Raw genomic sequence first — 20490 nt, forward strand, 5'->3', positions numbered from 1 at the left:
CTCAAATGTGACAGCATAGGAAGTTGTTGCTGCACTCACTTCCAGCAGCACCCATCGCCTTACTGAAATAGGACTTCATCAAGGGCGGTGCTGCAGGTACTAGTTTCTTTTCTTGCATTGCTGCCCTCTCTGAACATGTCCTGGGTGATGTACTCTGTGGGAGATGAAAGTGCAGGCCCACATTGTAATTCTATCTTCGCCGACATAGCTTCTAACTGAAAGATGTGGGCACAGAGCGAAGATAGAAGCAGTGTATGACACCAGCACTGCCCCTCAGCTTCTTACAGTCCTCAAACCAATCGTCGTTGGGGTCGGCGCTGGTGTTTTTCACAGCTTCTAGCACTGTCCTCAAATAATCAGGGGGTGTGGGGGCAGTAATTGAAGTCCCCTGGAGACTATTTGTTTGAGGGTGGTGCTAGAAGCTGTGGGGCAGCGCTGTTTTCACTCACTGCCTTCATTTCCACCCCTTACCGATGTATTTCACAGTTAGAAGCTGCGGCAGATATAAAGGCAGAGTGCCAGTGAGACACTGGAAGATGCAAGTGCAGATCACCCAGGATCTAGGACTTCTTCAGAGGAAGCAGTGATGCAAGAAACTAGTGAGTAACTGCAGCATAGCCCCCTGTGACATTTTGTTCCAGGAGGTGCGATGGATGCAGCCCCAGCCTCCTGTGATGTCATGCTTGAGACTCCTCTCAAAGGAAACGCCACTGTTAGTACAGTTAAAAAAGCAACACTTTTAGGGATTAACTAGATGGGTAAAAGTGTAGGGACTTGTGTAATAAAGCAAATTACCAACGTGTAAGGAGAGATGATTATAAAATACATTTTAGATTCCAAACAACCCCTTTTAACTCATTACTGTTTTTGTAATGCAATCTTTTTTTTTTTCCATCTCCACAGCCCTTTAGAGAAGGATCTAGAAAATCTTCTCGTGTAAAGGTAAAATAAATTCCATTACAATTTGTAGCAAAAGTGTAATCACTCAGTTCATACGAATCATAGCTTCTGGTGTTCCAGAAGCCATTTTGAAACTAAACCCGATGTATTCCAATGATCTGGAATGTTTGGGGTTTTTTTTTACTTTGTTTTTTTTTTTTATCTGTTTCTTCCTGAATGTTAAAGTGAACCTGTTACCAGGTTTGGCTAATATGAGTTCAGGCCACCACTTTTCAGGGTTGATATACAGCATTCTATAATGCTTTATATAAGCTCTCAACCTGACTTGAAAGAGAATAAAAAGAACTGTTTCACATGGTTTGTTTTAGATAGAAAAAGATAAGTAATTTTTTTTATTTTTTTTTATTCCCTTTTAAAGAAGTTGTACAGCCTGGGCTTTTTCTGCTGTTGCAAACTAGGCTATTTTAAGTAAATGTGGTAAAACCTCAATGGCAGATCAGTCTGGAAACTAGACAGCCATTTTTGCAAAGATCAAACAAATCTTTGTATGTATTTTTATTTTTTTTCCCATCACATTTAGGGTTCTGCTCCAGAAATTGATCCATCTGACAATCTCATATATGGGTGGGAGAGTAAAATCAAAGCTTGGATGGAGCACTATGAAGAAGCAAACCACAACCAATACAGTGAAAGTGTTCAAAGGGAGGCCCAAAGAATAGCACAAAGACTAGGTTGTGACAGCGACAGAAAGGAGCAATCTGGAAAGTGCAGCTTGAGCCCTAACAATCTCTTATTTAAACCACCAGTAGAGGTAATATACGTTTTCTTCTGTTCACCAGCTTATGGGTTTCTTAATTTTTTTTTTCAAGGGTGTCGGCACACTATAAGTTTGTGTGGTAGTGTGTCTCTTGTCGCTCACTCTTATAATATCAGAGCATGGGTTTTATTAAAAGAAGTAAAATGAATCACCTTTGTCCACAAACTACACACATACATATATACTCATGTATAAGCTGTGCTTTTTGGATATATATTTTTTTGTGCTGAAAATGCCCCCCTCTGCTTGCACATGAGTCATAGTCCCAGAAGACTGCGGGGGAGGGGGACCAGCAGGTCACAGGAGGCAGGAGCCAGCTGCTGCTGCTAAAGCCTGTTCTCGCTGCTAAAGAGAATTGAATATTCACTGCACTTGCAATGAACATTCATTTCTCTTATAGCGTGTGCACAGTGTCAGCAGCGGTCGCTGGCTTCAAAGCAGCTGCCGGGCTTTCATGGATGTCTGCTCATTAAGGTAATGAATATTCGCCTCTCTCCACTCCTATGGGCGTGGAGATCCGAATATTCATTACCTTAATGACAGACACCCGTGATAGCTCGGTCGCAGGAGCTGCTGGCACTGGAACCAGAGTCAGTGAGGGCGTGCAGGGAAGGGAAGTAGGATTTCTGTTTTTTTGCTCTTCTCATACATACAAGGATGGGGATGAGGAGCTATGCATACAAGAATGGGAATAAGGAGCCAGGTAGATAAGGAGCCATGCAGACAAAGATGGGGATAAGGAGCCATGCAGACAAGGAGGGGGGATAAGGAGCCATGCAGACAAGGAGGGGGATGAGGAACCAGATTTTGAAATGGCTAGGCCTCACCAATTATATTTTTACACATTGGATATAGAATGGAGAATATGCCTTGTGTAAGGACTATAAGATTAGCTTTTCTTTTAAGTATAACAAAATCATGCTGTGTTTTAACTGATGTGTTTCTAACAGAGTTATATGCAGAAGAATAAAAAAATATTAAAAGCTGCAAAAGACCTGCAACCTGAAACATTATTAATCGAATATAGAGGAAAGTTCATGCTTCGGGAGCAGTTTGAAGCTAATGGCTACTTCTTTAAAAGGTAGGTTCGCTTGTCTTGGTTAAAGGAAAGAAAATAAACGTTAGAAAAGACATCCATTCACCCTACCTTTTAAAATGAATTGACTTCTTTTTCAGTGATACAAGTGTTAAGGAAACAACTAATCTATTTTTTTCCCTGTAAATTGTGATAAAATCTTAACATGATCACTTACAGTTTTAGTACATTAGTGAATTCTTGGTGTCAAACTTAACCTTGTTGACCAAGCTTCATGGGTTTAATCAAACAAAATTTTGTAGAATTTAAAGAGGTGTCTGTCTCACCTTTTTTTTTTTTTTTAAAGTGATATAATCATTTTAATATGCCATCACTATTTGATTGGTGGAGCTCTGACTTCTGAAACCCCCTCACAATTCACAGTGAAAGAGCTATAGAACGAATTATATTGTATATTGATAGCATTGGAGACCACAGTACCACGAGTACACCACCACCTGAGGAGGTTGTTTCCTTCCATCGACAACAAAAGCAACAGACATATTTCCCTAATCAGAGGAACTCTGACCTCTACAAAGAATCGGAGCTGCTATAGGCACATGCCTTCCTCCAAATGGTCGGAGGTACTCTTTCGGGAAATTGATTCCTCGGGTACTCCACTACAGCCTTCACCATGCCTGTATTGGAAATGGCGTCACTTAGTGCCGAACTGGATAATATTGACATTGCATGCATGTAGAAAACCTTCTCTCCCAGAATTGAGCACATCTTGACTAGCACTTGGCCTCCTACAAAAGGTTTGAGGTCCTCTTCCCTTTTTTGAAGGAACCTGGTTCCTTGGTAATCTATTCGTCACCATCGATTTTCTTGTGGTGTCCCCCAAAGACCTTTGGATAATGGCTTGATGGCTTCCCCAGTTCAGTCTTTATAACAGCAAATTTTGCTTGCACTCATTTTTGTCACAGCATAGTCCAGAAGTTTTTATGTTTTGTTTTTTCTTCTGTCCAGTCTAACCCTTACCAGCTGCACCATGGCCTGACTATAGCAGCCTCACAATAGGACCACCTGGTCCTTTCCTCAGTGACTGCTAGTTTCCATATTTAATTCCAAGACTTCCCTTCACACTTCTCAGTTTGTCTCAAAATCTTGCACCTTGTGTTCAAATATGCCTTTTTTTAACCTCTGTTAGCTCACCTCTGCTTGGGTCATTTGGAATTGATTCATCTAGAATCCGACTGTGGAAAGAGTGCCTGGTTTCCCTAGTGCCACAGGTGTTTACAGCTATCCATGCACTCCTGAGATTTTCCTTGCTCTCCTCTTGAGGATGACCTTAAATCTTTCTTTTGTCCAAACATTGGGGTCCTGCATGGCTTGTCTGTGGCAAGACCTTTAGGACTTCCACCTCAAAGACCTAATCAGCACAAGGACAGATGGAAGAGTTGACTCCTCTCCTCATTCATGGGGACGATGCCTGGATTGGGGAAGTAGTAGTAAAAGTCCCCTTCGAGGACATAAGCAGATCCATTTTTTAATTGAGGATGGTTTATATACAGGGTGGACCATTTATGTGGATACACCTGGGTGGGCCATTTATAAAGTTGCATCCAAAATGGCCGAATTCAAAATGGCCACCATGGACACCACCCATCTTGAAAAGTTTTCCCTCTCGCATATAGTAATGTACCACAAACAGGAAGTTGATATCACCAACCATTCCCATGCTATTAAGGTGTATCCATATACATGGCCCACCCAGGTGTATCCATATAAATGGCCCACCCTGTAGATTTCTGCATGTCCCAGGTTTTCATAATGTATATCTGTTCTGGTAGTCACACCGTTGTTTACAAAGATGCTTTTCGCTCCGGTTGCCAGGTCACTCCAGAGATCTTGATCACTGATTGTCCTAGAGTCATATTTGAAGCCCTTGTCCCTGGACTTAAGGTAGCGTTAAAGTCTTCACAAGGATTTTGAGGGACCTAATTCCACTTCCTTTTACCAATTAAATGCTCATCACCACTTACCTGGACAATCCACTGGTGTTGCTCCCCCTCTGCTTCTCCTCTACCTCTGACTCACCTAGCTGAGTTTCAGGCAGTCTAATTGATGGCAGTAGTTTACTTGTACATCAAGGAGGTTACCGGAAAACCTGATTATGTTTGTAGTTGCTAATTTCTCACTGGCGCAAGGATTTCCGAAGTCCACATCCTGAAGTCGAACAACTTGGCCCCATATTGATTCATCCAAGAACCTCTAGATCCACGCTAATGATCATACTTAAGAAATTTCAATCAATTTTACTTGCTTGTCCTGCCTTAATTGCACCATATCTGCCAGGTCCATGGACCTTCAAGGAGAACACGCCTATCTCTCTTTAGGCAGAGTTCTCTCTTTCTCTTACACCTCATTGCGGGACACAGGACCATGGGTGTTATGCTGCTGCCACTAGGAGGACACTAAGTGAATATAGAAAGATTAACTCCTCCCTTCCAGTATACACCCTCCTGCTGGCTCTAAGTGAACCAGTTCTTACTTAATGTCAAGGTTCCGATCTCCCCCGAATCATCAACAGGCGAGAACGTGGAGAGTTCCTCCCTGTACCCTCCTGCGACGTGGGAAGCCATGCCTGAGCTCACTTCAGGGGCGACGGTTCCTTCGAGTCCTGATCTCCCCACACCAGCAGCAGGCGACCTCCATGTATCCTCTCCTGGAGCCAGGCCTATAGCCGGACATTCTGCCCAATACTGAGGCCCCCACTATGGCATCCGTGCAGCCCCCACTGCATCACCACTGACTTAGCGGATGATGGAAGGCGGCAGAAAGACTCTCTCCACCCCACCCCCCTTGTTTATGGTGTTGTTGGATTGAGAGTGAATACCAGTCTGCAGCTCCGGCTCTGCTACACGTGAGTAGGACTGCAACTGGTGGCGGAGGTTCAGAGAGGTCCTGATCCCTGGGAGTGGGAGGTGTCTGTGTCCGGCAGCGTTCTCTCTACACTGCTCCAACTCCTTCTTCCCGGTCTCCGACGCAGGGCCCCGACCCATTCCCCAGCTCCTGACAGGCTCGGCGAATGCGGCGGTGTAAGGCCGCAGCTCGCATCTGGGCCTGGACATAGCCGGTTTCTGGCCGGCACAGGTCGCAGATCCGACGGGCGCTGCGGCGGTCGTCAACGGCCCGTACTTTCCCCGGCTCCAGAAATGTATTACCCGGCTTCTAGCCGGAATAGGCTGCATTTTACGGCCCCGCCTTCTGGGGGTGGCGACGCCTTTTGTGTTTTGGCGCTTCTCATCCCAAACGAGAAGCTCTTTCCTTATCTGTGGCCAAATTCCTACACCCCCAGCACTGCAGCAGGAGCAGCAGCCCTGAGGGGACACAGACAGCGACACCTCCCATGGGGACTCAAAACTCAGGACCTGGGTAAGCTGCAGAATTTTAGCTTAACCCTTCCTCTGCACGTACATCCTCCCTCTATCTATCTCTCTTGTTGCAAAGAAACAGGGTACACTATGTCTCAATTTAAGACTTCCAAAAAGACTAACAAGACACACACTCTTTTTTGCTTCATGTACCACTTGCAAGGTTTCTTTGCCCCGGGGCCACAATACTGCGTTCTGCACGGCCTGTGACCCGGTAACTACCTATGAGCCACCTGTCATTGATACCGACCCCAGCCAGGCTAGTCCACCTGAGTGGGCCACTTCTCTCTCACGGTCTATGGATTCTTTGGCCAAAGCGATAAACTCCGGGACCCTTCCTCTAGTCAGGGCATCAGTCTGTTAGTTGCGGAAAACCCGACGGATAAATCTCTTTATCTTGCAGGGTCGTACTTTATCAAAAAGTGCTCACGCTTCTAGGAAAAGGACACATCCCACGAACCTCCTCGTGCTTCTGCCTCCCGAGAGTTCGGCTTCTCGCTCCCCTTCTCCAGGGGTTGGTAGCGAACATGATTCAGAATACGAATCTGATGCGTCCTTAGATCAGGACTCTCAAAATGATCAGTAGACACTTGATTCCCTCATTGAGTCAGTCAACTCGTATCCATTCCAGACTACGCCGTGTCCTTTAAGAAGACTAAACACCCTTATAGGGTGTTCGCCAACCACCCCGAGTTAAGGGACATTTTCGAGAGACATAGGGTCCGACCGGATAAACGCTTCACAGGGCAGAAGCCCGTGGAGTCTAATTATCCCTTTGCTCCTGACTTAAAGGGAACCTGTCACCCCGTTTTTTCCGTATGAGATAAAAATACCGTTAAATAGGGCCTGAGCTGTCTGAACTCGGCTTCAGAAAAATGGCCGCCGCGATCTCCATCTGCACACGCGCGGCATCCAGCGGCCATTTTCCTGAAGCCCCGGGCAGCAGAGCGCTCCAACTGCGCACGCGCGGCCTCAGGAAGATGGCCGCCCCCACCGATCACCAGGGGAATAGCGCAGATCGCGCTCTTTTTCTTCACCTGTGCAGTGGATTCGGCAGTTGGGCATGCGCAAACCACTACGCCACCAACGGAAAAATAAGCAAGATCTGGGGGAAGAAACAGCGATGTCACCACGCCCATTTGACCAGACCAGCCTGATTGACAGACGAAAACGGCGACTTTGGTAACGTGTTTCGGCAGCATAGGTGGGGAATCAGGGTACAAAAAATACAATATTGTAACGCACAGCTCAGGCCCTATTTAACGGTATTTTTTATCTCATACGGAAAAAACGGGGTGACAGGTTCCCTTTAAGAAATAATTGGTTACAGTCCCCCCCCCCCCCCCCAGTGGATCCTACCGTATCACAGCTTTCTTCTAAAACTCTTCTCTCCATGTCCGACGGCGCCGCAGTCAAAAATCCTACTGACCGTCAAATTGACAATCTTGCTTGTTCAGTCTTTGAGGCTTCTGGAGCGGCACTTATTCCATCCTTTGCCGCGACCTGGGTGGCTAAAGCTATGGCCCACTGGGCTGAGGTCTTGTCTGCAGCCATTCAGGAATCTGACCTCCCCCCTGAGGCGGCGTGCCTCCCTAATCAGATGGCTCGGGCTGGGAATTTCGTGGTGTCTGCTTCTTTAGACGCGGCTAACTGCGCTTCCCAAGCAGCAGCAAACGCCATCACCATTAGGAGAACACTATGGCTCAGAGACTGGCGTGCGGATTCTGCTTCCAAAAAGTCTTTAACCGCTTTGCCCTATCAGAGCGGTCGCTTATTCGGAAAAAAGCTTGATCAATTAATCTCCGGCGCTACGGGAGGGAAGAGTAAGTTTCTTCCCCAGCAAAAGCCCGTTCGACCCTTTCGGAACCAGCAACAACAAGCTCGGACTCGATTTTTTTTCGGTAAAATCCCAACTGGTCCTTTACGTCCACCTCTTCGGGACCAGGACGGGCCCAACGCAGGGATAGAGGTTCCAAGGTCTCATATAGACCCTCCCATTCCTGAAAAATCAGGCCCAGACAGACTGGACCCAAGGGACTCAGATCACGCCGATCCTCTACACAATGACTCAGTGTGGTATCCGGGGGAAACCAACAAAGTAGGCGGTTGTCTGCTTTTGTTCTGTCAAGCCTGGCTCTCGGTCGTTCACGACTAGTGGGTCGGAGATCTGGTGTCCTCCGGATACAAAATAGAGCTTTTGTCTCTCCCACCAACACATTTCTTCCTGTCTTCTCCTCCCAAGGCAAAGGCAGAAGCATTCTTCCGAGCCTTAAATGCTCTCAGAAGAGACTGGGTCATTATCCTGGGTCCGCAAAACAAAAGGTTCATGGGTTTTTACTCGAACCTTTTTGTAGTCCCCAAAAAAGACGGAAAAGTGCGGCCCATACTGGACCTAAAACTGTTAAACAACTTTGTCGGAGTGCTGTGTTTCAGAATGGAATCGCTCCATTCTGTCATCGCCTCAATGGAAAGAGGAGAGCTCTTAGCGTCCATAGACATCCAGGACGCTTGCCTTTACATCCCGATTTTTCCCCCTCAAAGATTTCTAAGATTCGCAGTTCAAGACAAACATTTTCAATTCGCTGCCTTGCCCTTTGGCCTCGCCACCTCCCCCAGTCTTCACCAAGGTCATGGTGGCTGCCATGGCCATCCTCCTCGCTTGGGGGGTGGTAGTGCTACTGTATCTAGACGATATCCTGATCACGGGACCTTCTTTTTACGCCTGGAAAGAGTGTGTGAGCATCACAATAAATGCGCTTTCTCGCCTGGGCTGGAAGATAAACTTCAAAAAGTCCTCGCCAGTAGCGGCTCAGAGAATTTCCTTCCTGGGACTGATCTTGGACTCTTCCCGGGGGTTGGTGATCCTCCCACCGGAAAAGCTCTTAGCCCTACAGCAGGGCACTCAGATGCTCTCCCGCTCTTTTCTGCACTCTCTAGGTTTCAGCATTAGAGTTCTTGGCAAGATGGTAGCAGCTAAAGAGGCGGTTCCATTCGTTCAGCTACACCTCCGCCCCTTGCCACATGTGCTTCTGGCGGCTTGGGACAGGAATCCGTTCTCTCTCGACCGTCGATTCTGTCTCTCTCAGCGGGCCAGACAGACCCTTAGGTGGTGGACGTTGAAGTCTTCACTGAATCAGTGGAAGTCCTTCCTCATTGATTCCCTGGGAAATTGTACTTTAGCCCGGGGGGGTGGCTTTGCCCCCCCTTGGCTACGATCGCTCAAGTGACCACTTTGTCACCACCCCCCAGATCTGATTGGAGCTAGCGTCCATGTGATGCTAGCTCTCCATTCAGATGTGGGGGGGGCGGAAGCTGTCCAGCTTCATGGCGTCCGTGGAAGCTGGACAGCGAGGTGCCTGCTGCTTGCTCAGCCACATACCTCGATTGCCTCCGCCAGGTACTACCCTCTCCTGCCCTCCGCTCCCCCTGCCGTCCAATCCCACGCCCCCGACCTCTGCTCCCTCCCCCTGCCTCGGTGATCACCCCCTGTTCCGGTGATCACCCCCACCTGCTGGTGCTGGCTCCATCTCCTGCATAGCCTCAGTCCCCTCTGCGCCTGACAGCCCCCTCCTGCCCCGGTGATCGCCCTCTGATTGCCCCCCTGCTACGCTGATCGCCCCCTGCCACCCTGCGATGCTGATTTGCCCTGCTTATCACCCCCTGCCCCAGTTTTCCCATTAGGGTTAGAGTTGGGCTAAAGCTAGGGTTAGGGTTGGGGCTAAAGTTAGGATTAGGGGTAGAGTTGTGGGGGTAGGGTTAGGATTAGAGTTGGGATTAGGGGTACGGTTAGGAATTAGGATTAGGGTTGGGATTAGGGGTAGGATTAGGGTTGGCGTTAGAATTGGGGGGGTTTCCACTTTTTAGGTACATCAGGGGCTCTCCAAACGCGACATGACGCTCGCAGACCATTCCATCAAAGTCTGCATTCCAAAATGTCACTACTTCCGAGCTCTGCCGTGCGCCTAAGCAGTACCTTAGGAGTACACCACATACGGGGTATCGGCGTGCTCAGGACAAACTGGAAAACAACTTTTGGGGTCCAATTTCTCCTGTTACTTTTGTGAAAATAAAAAATTGGGGCCTAAAAAAAAACAACCTTTTTTTGGGGGAAAAAGATATATTTATTTTCACGGCTCTACGTTATAAACTTCTGTGAAGCACTTGGGGCTAAAAAGTGCTCACCACATATCTAGATAAGTTCCTTGGGGGGGGGGGTATAGTTTCCAAAATGGTGTCGTTTGTGGGGGGTTTCTACTGTTTAGGTACATCAAGGGCTCTGCAAACGTAACATGACGCCCGCAGACCATTCCATCAAAGTCTGCATTCCAAAAGGTCACTACTTCCCTTCCAAGACCCGACGTGCACCCAAACAGTGGTTCCTCCCACACATATGGGGTACCAGCGTACTCAGGACAAACTGGACAACAACTTTTGGAGTCCAATTTCTCCTGTTACCCTTGTGAAAATAAAAAATTGCGGGCTGAAAAAACATTTTTGAGGGAATTTTTTTTGGGAAAAAGATATATTTATTTTCACGGCTCTACGTTATAAACTTCTGTGAAGCACTTGGGGGTAAAAATTGCTCACTACACATCTAGATAAGTTCCTTTGGAGGTCTAGTTTCCAAAATGAGGTCACTTGTGGGGGAGCTCCAATGTTTAGGCACACAGGGGCTCTCCATACACGACATGGTGTCCGCTAACGATTGGAGCTAATTTTCCATTCAAAAAGTCAAATAGCTCTCCTTTCCTTCCGAGCCCTGCCGTGCACCCAAACAGTGGTTTACCCCCACATATGGGGTTTTAGCATACTCAGGACAAATTGGACAACAACTTTTGGGGTCCACTTTCTCCTTTTACCCTTGGGAAAATAAAAAAAATCGTTGCTAAAAGATAATTTTTGTGACTAAAAAGTTAAGTTCATTTTTTTTCTTCCATGTTGCTTCTGATGCTGTGGAACACATGAAGGGTTAATAAACTTTTTGAATGTGGTTTTGAGGACCTTAAGGGGTGCAATTTTTAGAATGGTGTCATTTTTGGGTATTTTCAGCCATATAGTCCCATCAAACTGACTTCAAATGTGAGGTGGTCCTTAAAAAAAATAAAATAAGTAAATAAAAAATGGTTTTGTAAATTTTTGTTGTAAAAATGTGAAATCGCTGGTCAACTTTTAACCCTTAACTTCCTAACAAAAAAAATGTGTTTCCAAAATTGTGCGATGTAAAGTAGACATGTGGGAAATGTTATTTATTAACTATTTTGTGTCGCATAACTCTTAATTTAACAGAATAAAAATTAGAAAATTGCAAAATGTTGAAAATTTTTGCCAAATTACCAATTTTTTCACAAACGCAAAAATTATCAACCTAAATTTACCACTAACATGAAGCCCAATATGTCACGAAAAAACAACCTCAGAATCGCTAGGATCCGTTGAAGCGTTCCTGAGTTATTACCTCATAAAGGGACACTGGTTAGAATTGCAAAAAATGGCCAGGTCATTAAGGTCAAAATAGGCTGGGTCATGAAGGGGTTAATCAGGGCATTTAGAATTCTCCTGTTGGCTATGAAAGCCCTCCGGCGTTATGATTTTCTTTTCCATATCCCTGGTGTGCGCCTCAATAGAAGTGTTTTTGTGTTTGTTTTTTTTTTTTGTTTTTTTTCCAAGTGGATTGATCTGCAGTTGTCGGATTTTTTTTCCCCCCTCTTTCCTACTGCTTTTTGCATTAAACTAAGCTGCCTAGTGTCTGAGGAGAGTGTAGAGTCCACAGGGTTGAGCCGACAGTTTGCTGTCTGGCGGCAAGGCGTGTGCCCACAGCACTGTCACCAAGTCTATTCAACGAGAATGGGCATTTGTATTAAGCACACCATTTAAAATAAATAAATAAATGAATGTTCCTGCACATCGGTCCTTTTGTTAACTTGTACAGAGAAGTGTGCAGCTTTCATGAAAAGAAAATTGCCTTGCTTACATGTAGTGTCCATGTAAGAAAAGAATAACCCTTGTAATGTTTCTTCGAACAAGCCTGTTTGCAGTTAAATCAGTAACTGATAGCCTATCAAAGATTGCTACTGCAAACTGAAATTTTTATATTTTATTAAAGCTGCTCTGATGATCTGATTTTTTTTTATCCTGAAGATTAACTGCGGCATGGCTGAGCTGATGTTCTGAGCTTTGAACTGTCCCATGCCGCTAACAGAGGCAGCTTTGACTTTGCAGCTTGTGATACACAGGAAGACGGAATCCGACCAACTTCCAGCAATCTGACCAACTTCAAATCAGCACTTGGAGTCTGTATAGCACATGCCTTGCAAGCATGTGATCCTTGTCTTGTGCTTCGAGTTGACCTGTAGGATTTTTTTCTATAAGCAGTACACTACAGAATTAAAATCCCCCCCCTTGTCTTGGGAATGGTGAGGATTTATGATACAAGATAAAATTGCAAAGATACTTGATACAGCATGAGGCAATCCTTTAATGGAGAGGTAACTATCTTATAACTTATTATATCTTAATGGGAGAAGATTTCTATTAAGTAACCCATATACATATGATGCTCCCCTTTCTAATTTGAAAACTGATCATTTTTAAATACATCCTATTAGGACACAAGAAGATGCCATGTTGATGCTCAAACACAATACTTTATTCCAGAATGCAGGACAACTGTGACCACTTCATAGTTCTGGCAAGCAGGGCTGTGCCTCATTATGTACATGCTTCGTAAAGTGCAGCACAGATTCCTCTCAACTAGAAGCTTAGATCAGGAACAGAACAGACATTTATAGGACATTAACCCCTTTCAGACACATGACGTACTATCCCGTCGCGGTGGCCACCGACGGGATAGTACGTCATATGCGATCGGCCGCGCTCACGGCCGGGTGTCAGCTGACCTATCGCAGCTGACATCCGGAACTATGTGCCAGGAGCGGTCACGGACCGCCCCTTGCACATTAACCCCCGGCACATCATGTTTGATCGCAGTGTTCCGGCGGTATAGGGAAGCATCGCGCAGGGAGGGGGCTCCCTGCGTGCTTCCCTGAGACCCCCGGAGCAACGCGATGTGATAGCGTTGCTCAGAGGGTCTCCTACCTCCTCCTTCCTGCAGGCCCCGGATCCAAAATGGCCGTGGGGCTGCATCTGTGTCCTGCAGGAAGGTGACTTACCAGCGCCTGCTCAGAGAAAGTGCTGGTAAGCCTGCAGGTGTGCACGTCAGATCGCAATGTTATAGTGTAAAATAAAATTAAAAAAATATTCACATATTTAGTGTATATAGTGTAAAAAAATAATAAAATTCCTAAAAAAAAATATATATACATACATACATACATACATACATACATACATACATACATACATACATACATACAGTACGTACATATTGTAGAATACCCAATGCGTTAATACAGGCCACGCAATATATAACAGTGGCCACGCAGTATATAACACAGCCCACGCAGTATATAGCAGCCACGCAGTATATAACACAGGCGACGTAGTATATAACAGTGGCCACGTAATATATAGCACAGCCCACATAGTATCTAACACTGGCCACGTAGTATATAGCATCCACGCGGTATATAACACTGCCCATGCGGTATATAACACTGCCCACGCGGTATATAACGCTGCCCACGCGGTATATAACGCAGCCCACGCGGTATATAACGCAGCCCACGCGGTATATAACGCAGCCCACGCGGTATATAACGCAGCCCACGCGGTATATAACGCAGCCCACGCGGTATATAACGCAGCCCACGCGGTATATAAGGCAGCCCACGCGGTATATAGCAGTGTGGGCACATATCCGTGTTAAAAAAGATAATTAAAACAAAAAATAGTTATATACTCACCCCCTGGGATCCAGCGAAGCTGTCCCTATGCTCGCGGCTGCCGCCATCTTCCGTTCCCAGGATGCATTGCGAAATTACGCAGATGATTTAGCGGTCTCGCGAGACCGCTAAGTCTTCTGGGTAATTTCGCCAAGCATCTCTGGTAACGGAAGATGGCGGCCGGCGCGTGTGCATCATCGGACTACGGAGGGTGAGTATAGCAGGTTTTTTGTTTTTTTTATTATTTTTAACATTAGATCTTTTACTGTTGACGCTGCATAGGCAGCATCAATAGTAAAAAGTTGGGGACACAAAGGGTTAATAGCAGCGCTAACGTTACCCACGGCATAGCGAGGTACGTTACCGCTGGCATTAACCCTGTGTGAGCCGTGAGTGGAGGGGAGTATGCGGACGCCAGGCACTGACTGCGGGGAGTATGGAGCGGGCGCCGTGCACTGACTGCGGGGAGTATGGAGTGGGCGCCGGCACTGACTGCAGGGGAGTTGGGGAGGGACTAATCTGACTTTGCCCGTCACTGATTGGTCGCGGCATCCATGACAGGCAGCTGGCGAGACCAATCAGCGACGCAGGATTTCCGTGACGGAAGTTGAAGACAGAAAGACGGAAGTACCCCTTAGACAATTATATATATACAGTATATAGATTGTTTCCATAAATACATTTCTTTAAATTAAAAAAAACAATAAAAGTACACATGTTTAGTATCGCCGCGTCCGTAACGACCCGACCTATAAAACTGTCCCACTAGTTAACCCCTTCAGTGAACACCGTAAAAAAAAGGCAAAAAATAACGCTTTATTATACCGCCAAACAAAAAGTGGAATAACACACGATCAAAAAGACTGATATAAATAACCATGGTACCGCTGAAAACGTCATCTTGTCCTGCAAATAACGAGCCGCCATACAGCATCATCAGCGAAAAAATAAAAAAGTTATAGTCCTCAGAATAAAGCGATGGAAAAATATTTATTTTTTTCTATAAAAGTGTCTATCGTATAAAAGCGCCAAAACATAAAAATATGTTATAAATGAGGTATCGCTGTAATCGTACTGACCCGAAGGATAAAACTGCATTATCCATTTTACCAAACGCGGAACGGTATAAACGTGCTCCCCCCCCCACCCACCCCAAAAAAAAAAAAAAAATTCACGAATAGCTGTTTTTTGGTAATTCTGCCTCACAAAAATCGGAATAAAAGGCGATCAAAAAATATCACGTGCCCGAAAATGTTACCAATAAAAACGTCAACTCGTCCTGCAAAAAACAAGACGTCACTTGACACTGTGGACCAAAATATGGAAAAATTAAAGCTCTCAAAATGTGGTAATGCAAAAAATATTTTTTGCAATAAAAAGCGTCTTTTAGTGAGACGGCTGCCAATCCTAAAAATCCGTTAAAAAGCCCGCTGTAAAAGTAAATCAAACCCCCCTTCGTCACCCCCTTAGTTAGGGAAAAATAAAAAATTTAAAAAATGTATTTTTTTTTCCATTCTCCCATTAGGGTTAGGGTTGGGGCTAGGGTTAAGGCTACAGTTAGGGTTGGGGCTAAAGTTAAGGTTAGGGTTGGGGCTAAAGTTAGGGTTTGGATTACATTTACGGTTGGGAATAAGGTTGGGATTAGGGTTAGGGGTGTGTCAGGGTTAGGGGTGTGGTTAGGGTTACCATTGGGATTAGGGTTAGGGGTGTGTTTGGATTAGGGTTTCAGTTATAATGGGGGGGTTTCCACTGTTTAGGCACATCAGGGGCTCTCCAAAAGCAACATGGCGTCCCATCTCAATTCCTGTCAATTTTGCATTGAAAAGTCAAATGGCGCTCCTTCCCTTCTAAGCTCTGCCTTTTGCCCAAACAGTGGTTTACCCCCACATATGGGGTATCAGCGTACTCAGGACAAATTATACAACAACTTTTGGGGTCCAATTTCTTCTCTTACCCTTGGGAAAATATGAAATTGGGGGCGAAAAGATCATTTTTGTGAAAAAAATATGATTTTTTATTTTTACGGCTCTGCATTATAAACTTCTGTGAAGCATTTGGTGGGTCAAAGTGCTCACCACACATCTAGATAAGTTCCTTAGGGGGTCTACTTTCCAAAATGATGTCACTTGTGGGGGGTTTCTATGTTTAGGCACATCAGTGGCTCTCCAAACGCAACATGGCGTCCCATCTCAATTCCAGTCAATTTTGCATTGAAAAGTCAAATGGCGCTCCTTCCCTTCCGAGCTCTTCCATGCGCCCAAGCAGTGGTTTACCCCCACATATAGGGTATCGGCGTACTCAGGACAAATTGTACAACAACTTTTGGTGTCCAATTTCTCCTGTTACCCTTGGTAAAATAAAACAAATTGGAGCTGAAGTAAATTTTTTGTGAGAAAAAAGTTAAATGTTCATTTTCTCCTTCGCCACATTGGGGGACACAGGACCATGGGTGTTATGCTGCTGTCACTAGGAGGCTGACACTAAAACATTCCAAAAATTCCTGTGAAACACCTGAAGGGTTAATAAACTTCATGAATGTGGTTTTGAGCACCTTGAGGGGTGCAGTTTTTAGAATGGTGTCACACTTCGTTATTTTCTATCATATAGACCCCTCAAAATGACTTCAAATGAGATGTGGTCCCTAAAAAAAATGGTGTTGTAAAAATGAGAAATTGCTGGTCAACTCTTAACCTTTATAACTCCCTAACAAAAAAACATTTTGGTTCCAAAATTGTGCTGATGTAAAGTAGACATGTGGGAAATGTTACTTATTAAGTATTTTGTGTGACATATCTCTGTGATTTAATTGCATAAAAATTCAAGTACATCACAAACTGCATAGAACTACTGTGCCCAATTTATTATATATTTTTGGAGTTGGTCCATTTTATGCCGACTCAATCAAAATAGACACAGACTCCACAGCCCTGGTGACAGTTTATAGCTTAGTAATCATTGCATAAAACTAATATGCCTAGTAAATGCCTGTGTACTAGTTTTATGACTATACCTTTTTACGTTGACTATTATTCGAATAATCCTTATCAATGTTTTTTTTTTTCTTTATAGACCGTACCCATTTGTTTTATTTTATTCTAAATTTCATGGATTAGAAATGTGTGTTGATGCAAGGACATTTGGCAATGAAGCTAGATTTATTAGACGGTCTTGTTCACCAAATGCTGAGGTAAGGAACTCCTTTGTTCTAGATTTACTGTTGAGTTATCATTTTCAGATATTAAAGCTGTAAAGAGAATTGATCAGATAGTGAAAACGGGAGGCTTTTATGCTGGTATCTGCTCTGTTTTATTATATGAAATAGTGTTGTATAGATAAGTCTCGTTTCTTCATTTTGCAGGTGCGGCATATTGTTGAGGAAGGAACAATTCATTTATATATTTATTCAATTTCGAACATTCCAAAAGGTGCAGAAGTCACTATCGCATTTGACTTTGATTATGCAGTCTGGTGAGTCAAATCTGCCGTTTTTTTTTTTGTTTTTTTTGACACTTTCTTGTTATGTTTAACCCCTTATCGACATCGGGCGTAATAGTACACCGATGTCAATATCCCCCGCTTTGATGTGGGCTCAGGCGGTGAGCCCACAACTTTTCCGGGACACGTATTCAATCGCGATCCACCCACGGCTATTAACCAGTTAAATGCTGCTGTCAAACTCTGACAGCGGCATTTAAATCTCACTTCCAGCCATCGGGCCCGAAACACACTCATCGTTGACCCCCGTAACATGATCGGGGGTCATCCGGTCATCGTCATGACAACCAGAGGCCTCTATGGTTATCAGTGCCGGATTGCTATGAGTGCCACCCAGTGGTCAGCTCTCATAACAAGTCAGCGATTCAGCTACATAGAGGTGAACTGATCATTGCCTCTTTGCAGCTGAGCTGATAGAGTTGTGCCAGCTTCTAGTCTCCTATGGAGACTACTGAAGCATGGCAAAAGTGAAAAAAATATATATATATATATAAAAGTTCAAATCACCCCCTTTTGCTCTATTCAAAATAAAACAATAAAAAAATCAAACATGCACATATTTGGTGTCGCAGTGTTCAGAATCGCCCGATCTATCAATAAAAAAAAAAGGATTAACCTGATCACTAAACGGCGTAGCGATAAAGAAAAAAAGCTAGAATTACGGGGTTTTTTTGGTCGCTGCGACGTTGCATTAAAATGCAATAATGGGCGATCAAAAGAACGTATCTGCACCAAAATGGTATCATTAAAAACATCAGGTCGACAAGCAAAAAATAAGCTTTCAGCTGACCCGAGATCCCGAAAAGTGGAGATGCTACGGGTATCGGAACAGTTCCAATTTTTTTTTTTTTTTTTTTTTTTCTTTTAAAGAAATTTTGGAATTTTTTTCACCACTTAGATAAAAAAAAACCTAGACATGTTTGGTGTCTATGAACTTGTAATGACCTGGAGAATCAAAATGGCAGGTCAGTTTTAGCATTTAGTGAATCAGATCGGAACATCTGTCCTAGCCACTGGGTCTCCCGATCGAAGGTAACTTTTCATATGTGCCTATGAGTCAAGTTAGCTATGGTTAGGAGGCACTGGTCAAGCTCAGTCTTTTGATTCAAGCACTCAATAAATTATAGTGTCTGTATTCACACACAATGTTTTCTTAACTATTATGTCAGTAGTGCTGATATGTTTTCTTTAAACAGATTTGTTTTAAGTGAAATTACACTTTCATTATTAAAGAGGATATTTTTAAAATGCTTGTCCACTACTACAAAAATAACACCTATACCTCCTGTGCAAGCTCTGGTCCCTCCACCCTATGCCAATCCAATTTATTTTGATGAGACAACTGCACATCGTGAAATATTAAACTTGTGGTGTTTTGTTTATTCAGCAAATACAAGGTGGATTGTGCGTGTCTCAAAGACAATCCAGAGTGCCCTGTGCTACGATGTTCTGAACCAACAGAAAATTTCATCAGTGGTTATGATACTAGGAGAAAAAAAGGAAGAAAAGAAAAGGATACATCTAAAGAAATAGAATCTCAAAATCAGAACTTTCTGCTAGACAATGATGGTGCCATTAGCAAACTGAAATCCCCAGATAAACAAAGGAAACTTTCCCCTCTTCGACTGTCTATCTCTAATAACCAGGTAATTGTTGCATTACAGTCTGGTGTTTGTGCTTTTGTTCTGCCTACACAAATGTATTTGTGCTGTTGTCCTTATTGTGGCATTTAATTGGTATGAAATGGTTTCCACTGAAGGGGAGCAATGATTTTAACAGCAGCTTAAAACCCCGTATCAAGCCCCTTGGGAGGATATAGTTTGATTATTTTTTTACTCTAATTTCTCTATCTGGTCTATTTGATTGTTATTTCTGTATCATACAGTTTAATGCAGATTTCCAACAGTAATAACTAGCTAAAAAACGTCTTTTAGGAACTGTATTTGTAACAATCTGAATTTTGTTTTAGTATTATTTAAGAAACGAATGTTTCTAGAAATTTTCAGATCCTCACTAAATTATTAGATCATATCTTTGTTCTAATCACTTCTTGATTGCCTTACAAAGCAACATGTATATATTAGGTAGAATTTTATATATAACACCGGGGAACACAATTTTTTAAGAGTTGGGTCAGACAACTGTTCTTAATTAATTTTTGGATGCTGAATCCAGAAATGATCTCAGTTTTTCTCTATCACGTCAAGTTTTTGAACTATAGGATTTTTGTCTTCTCAAAAATATGTAAACTACTGTACCTAAAAAGTGTTTTTTTTTTTTAAATAGTACAAATATGAACAAAAAATGAAATATATAAGAAATAGGCATGACAAATATGTTTTTTAACACTATCATGTTTTTTACAAAGGAGATATATATATATATATATATATATATATACATATATATATATATATATATATATATATATATATATATATATATATATATATATATATATATATATATATATATATACACACACACACACAAGTATTTAAGGTAAAAATGTAAATTTACAGCTTTTTCTGGAGTGTTTAACTTGAGGACAATCACGTTTGATGCTCCAGCAATAGTCAGCCATCATATGTACATCCCATGCACACTATGTGAGGGGCCCATGGCTTATCTTGATCACCGAGTTTTACTTTAAAATATGCAAAATATACTTGTTTGACAAATGCACGGATGTTTGCCCTTTGAACTGGAATGGTGAAAACACCACAAATATAGCAGGAGGAGTCAGGGTTGTTTAGGCATTTACGACGAGAGGAAGAAGGAGCAGACATGATCTGAAACAAAGGAAATATGTACATATGTAAATAAAACACTGAGATGGAAAGTTACAAGCTTTGAAAACTAACAAAGAAAAAAATCATAAAAGATATATAAATTACAACTAAGCGCCCAATGTAAAGAGAAAAGCTATCACAAATCCTATTTATTCCTACTATGATTTTTTTGTGTAAAGATATTGATAATTAT

General features: G+C 43.4%; 1 protein-coding gene across 5 annotated transcripts in view; it reads left to right on the forward strand.

The window, feature by feature from the left end:
• The window catches only part of KMT2E (lysine methyltransferase 2E (inactive)), a 178087-nt gene that overhangs the window by 88454 nt on the left and 69143 nt on the right, over positions 1 to 20490 (forward strand). For all 5 annotated transcript variants that reach the window (XM_077264738.1, XM_077264740.1, XM_077264741.1 and 2 more), the window contains 6 exons: positions 904 to 942; positions 1481 to 1711; positions 2668 to 2798; positions 17080 to 17197; positions 17369 to 17478; positions 18893 to 19151. In XM_077264738.1, coding sequence (XP_077120853.1) covers positions 904 to 942; positions 1481 to 1711; positions 2668 to 2798; positions 17080 to 17197; positions 17369 to 17478; positions 18893 to 19151 — 888 coding nt within the window. The remainder of the gene's footprint in view (positions 1 to 903; positions 943 to 1480; positions 1712 to 2667; positions 2799 to 17079; positions 17198 to 17368; positions 17479 to 18892; positions 19152 to 20490) is intronic.

This window comes from Ranitomeya variabilis, chromosome 5 (genome assembly GCF_051348905.1).
Source record: "Ranitomeya variabilis isolate aRanVar5 chromosome 5, aRanVar5.hap1, whole genome shotgun sequence".
Lineage (NCBI taxonomy): Eukaryota > Metazoa > Chordata > Amphibia > Anura > Dendrobatidae > Ranitomeya > Ranitomeya variabilis.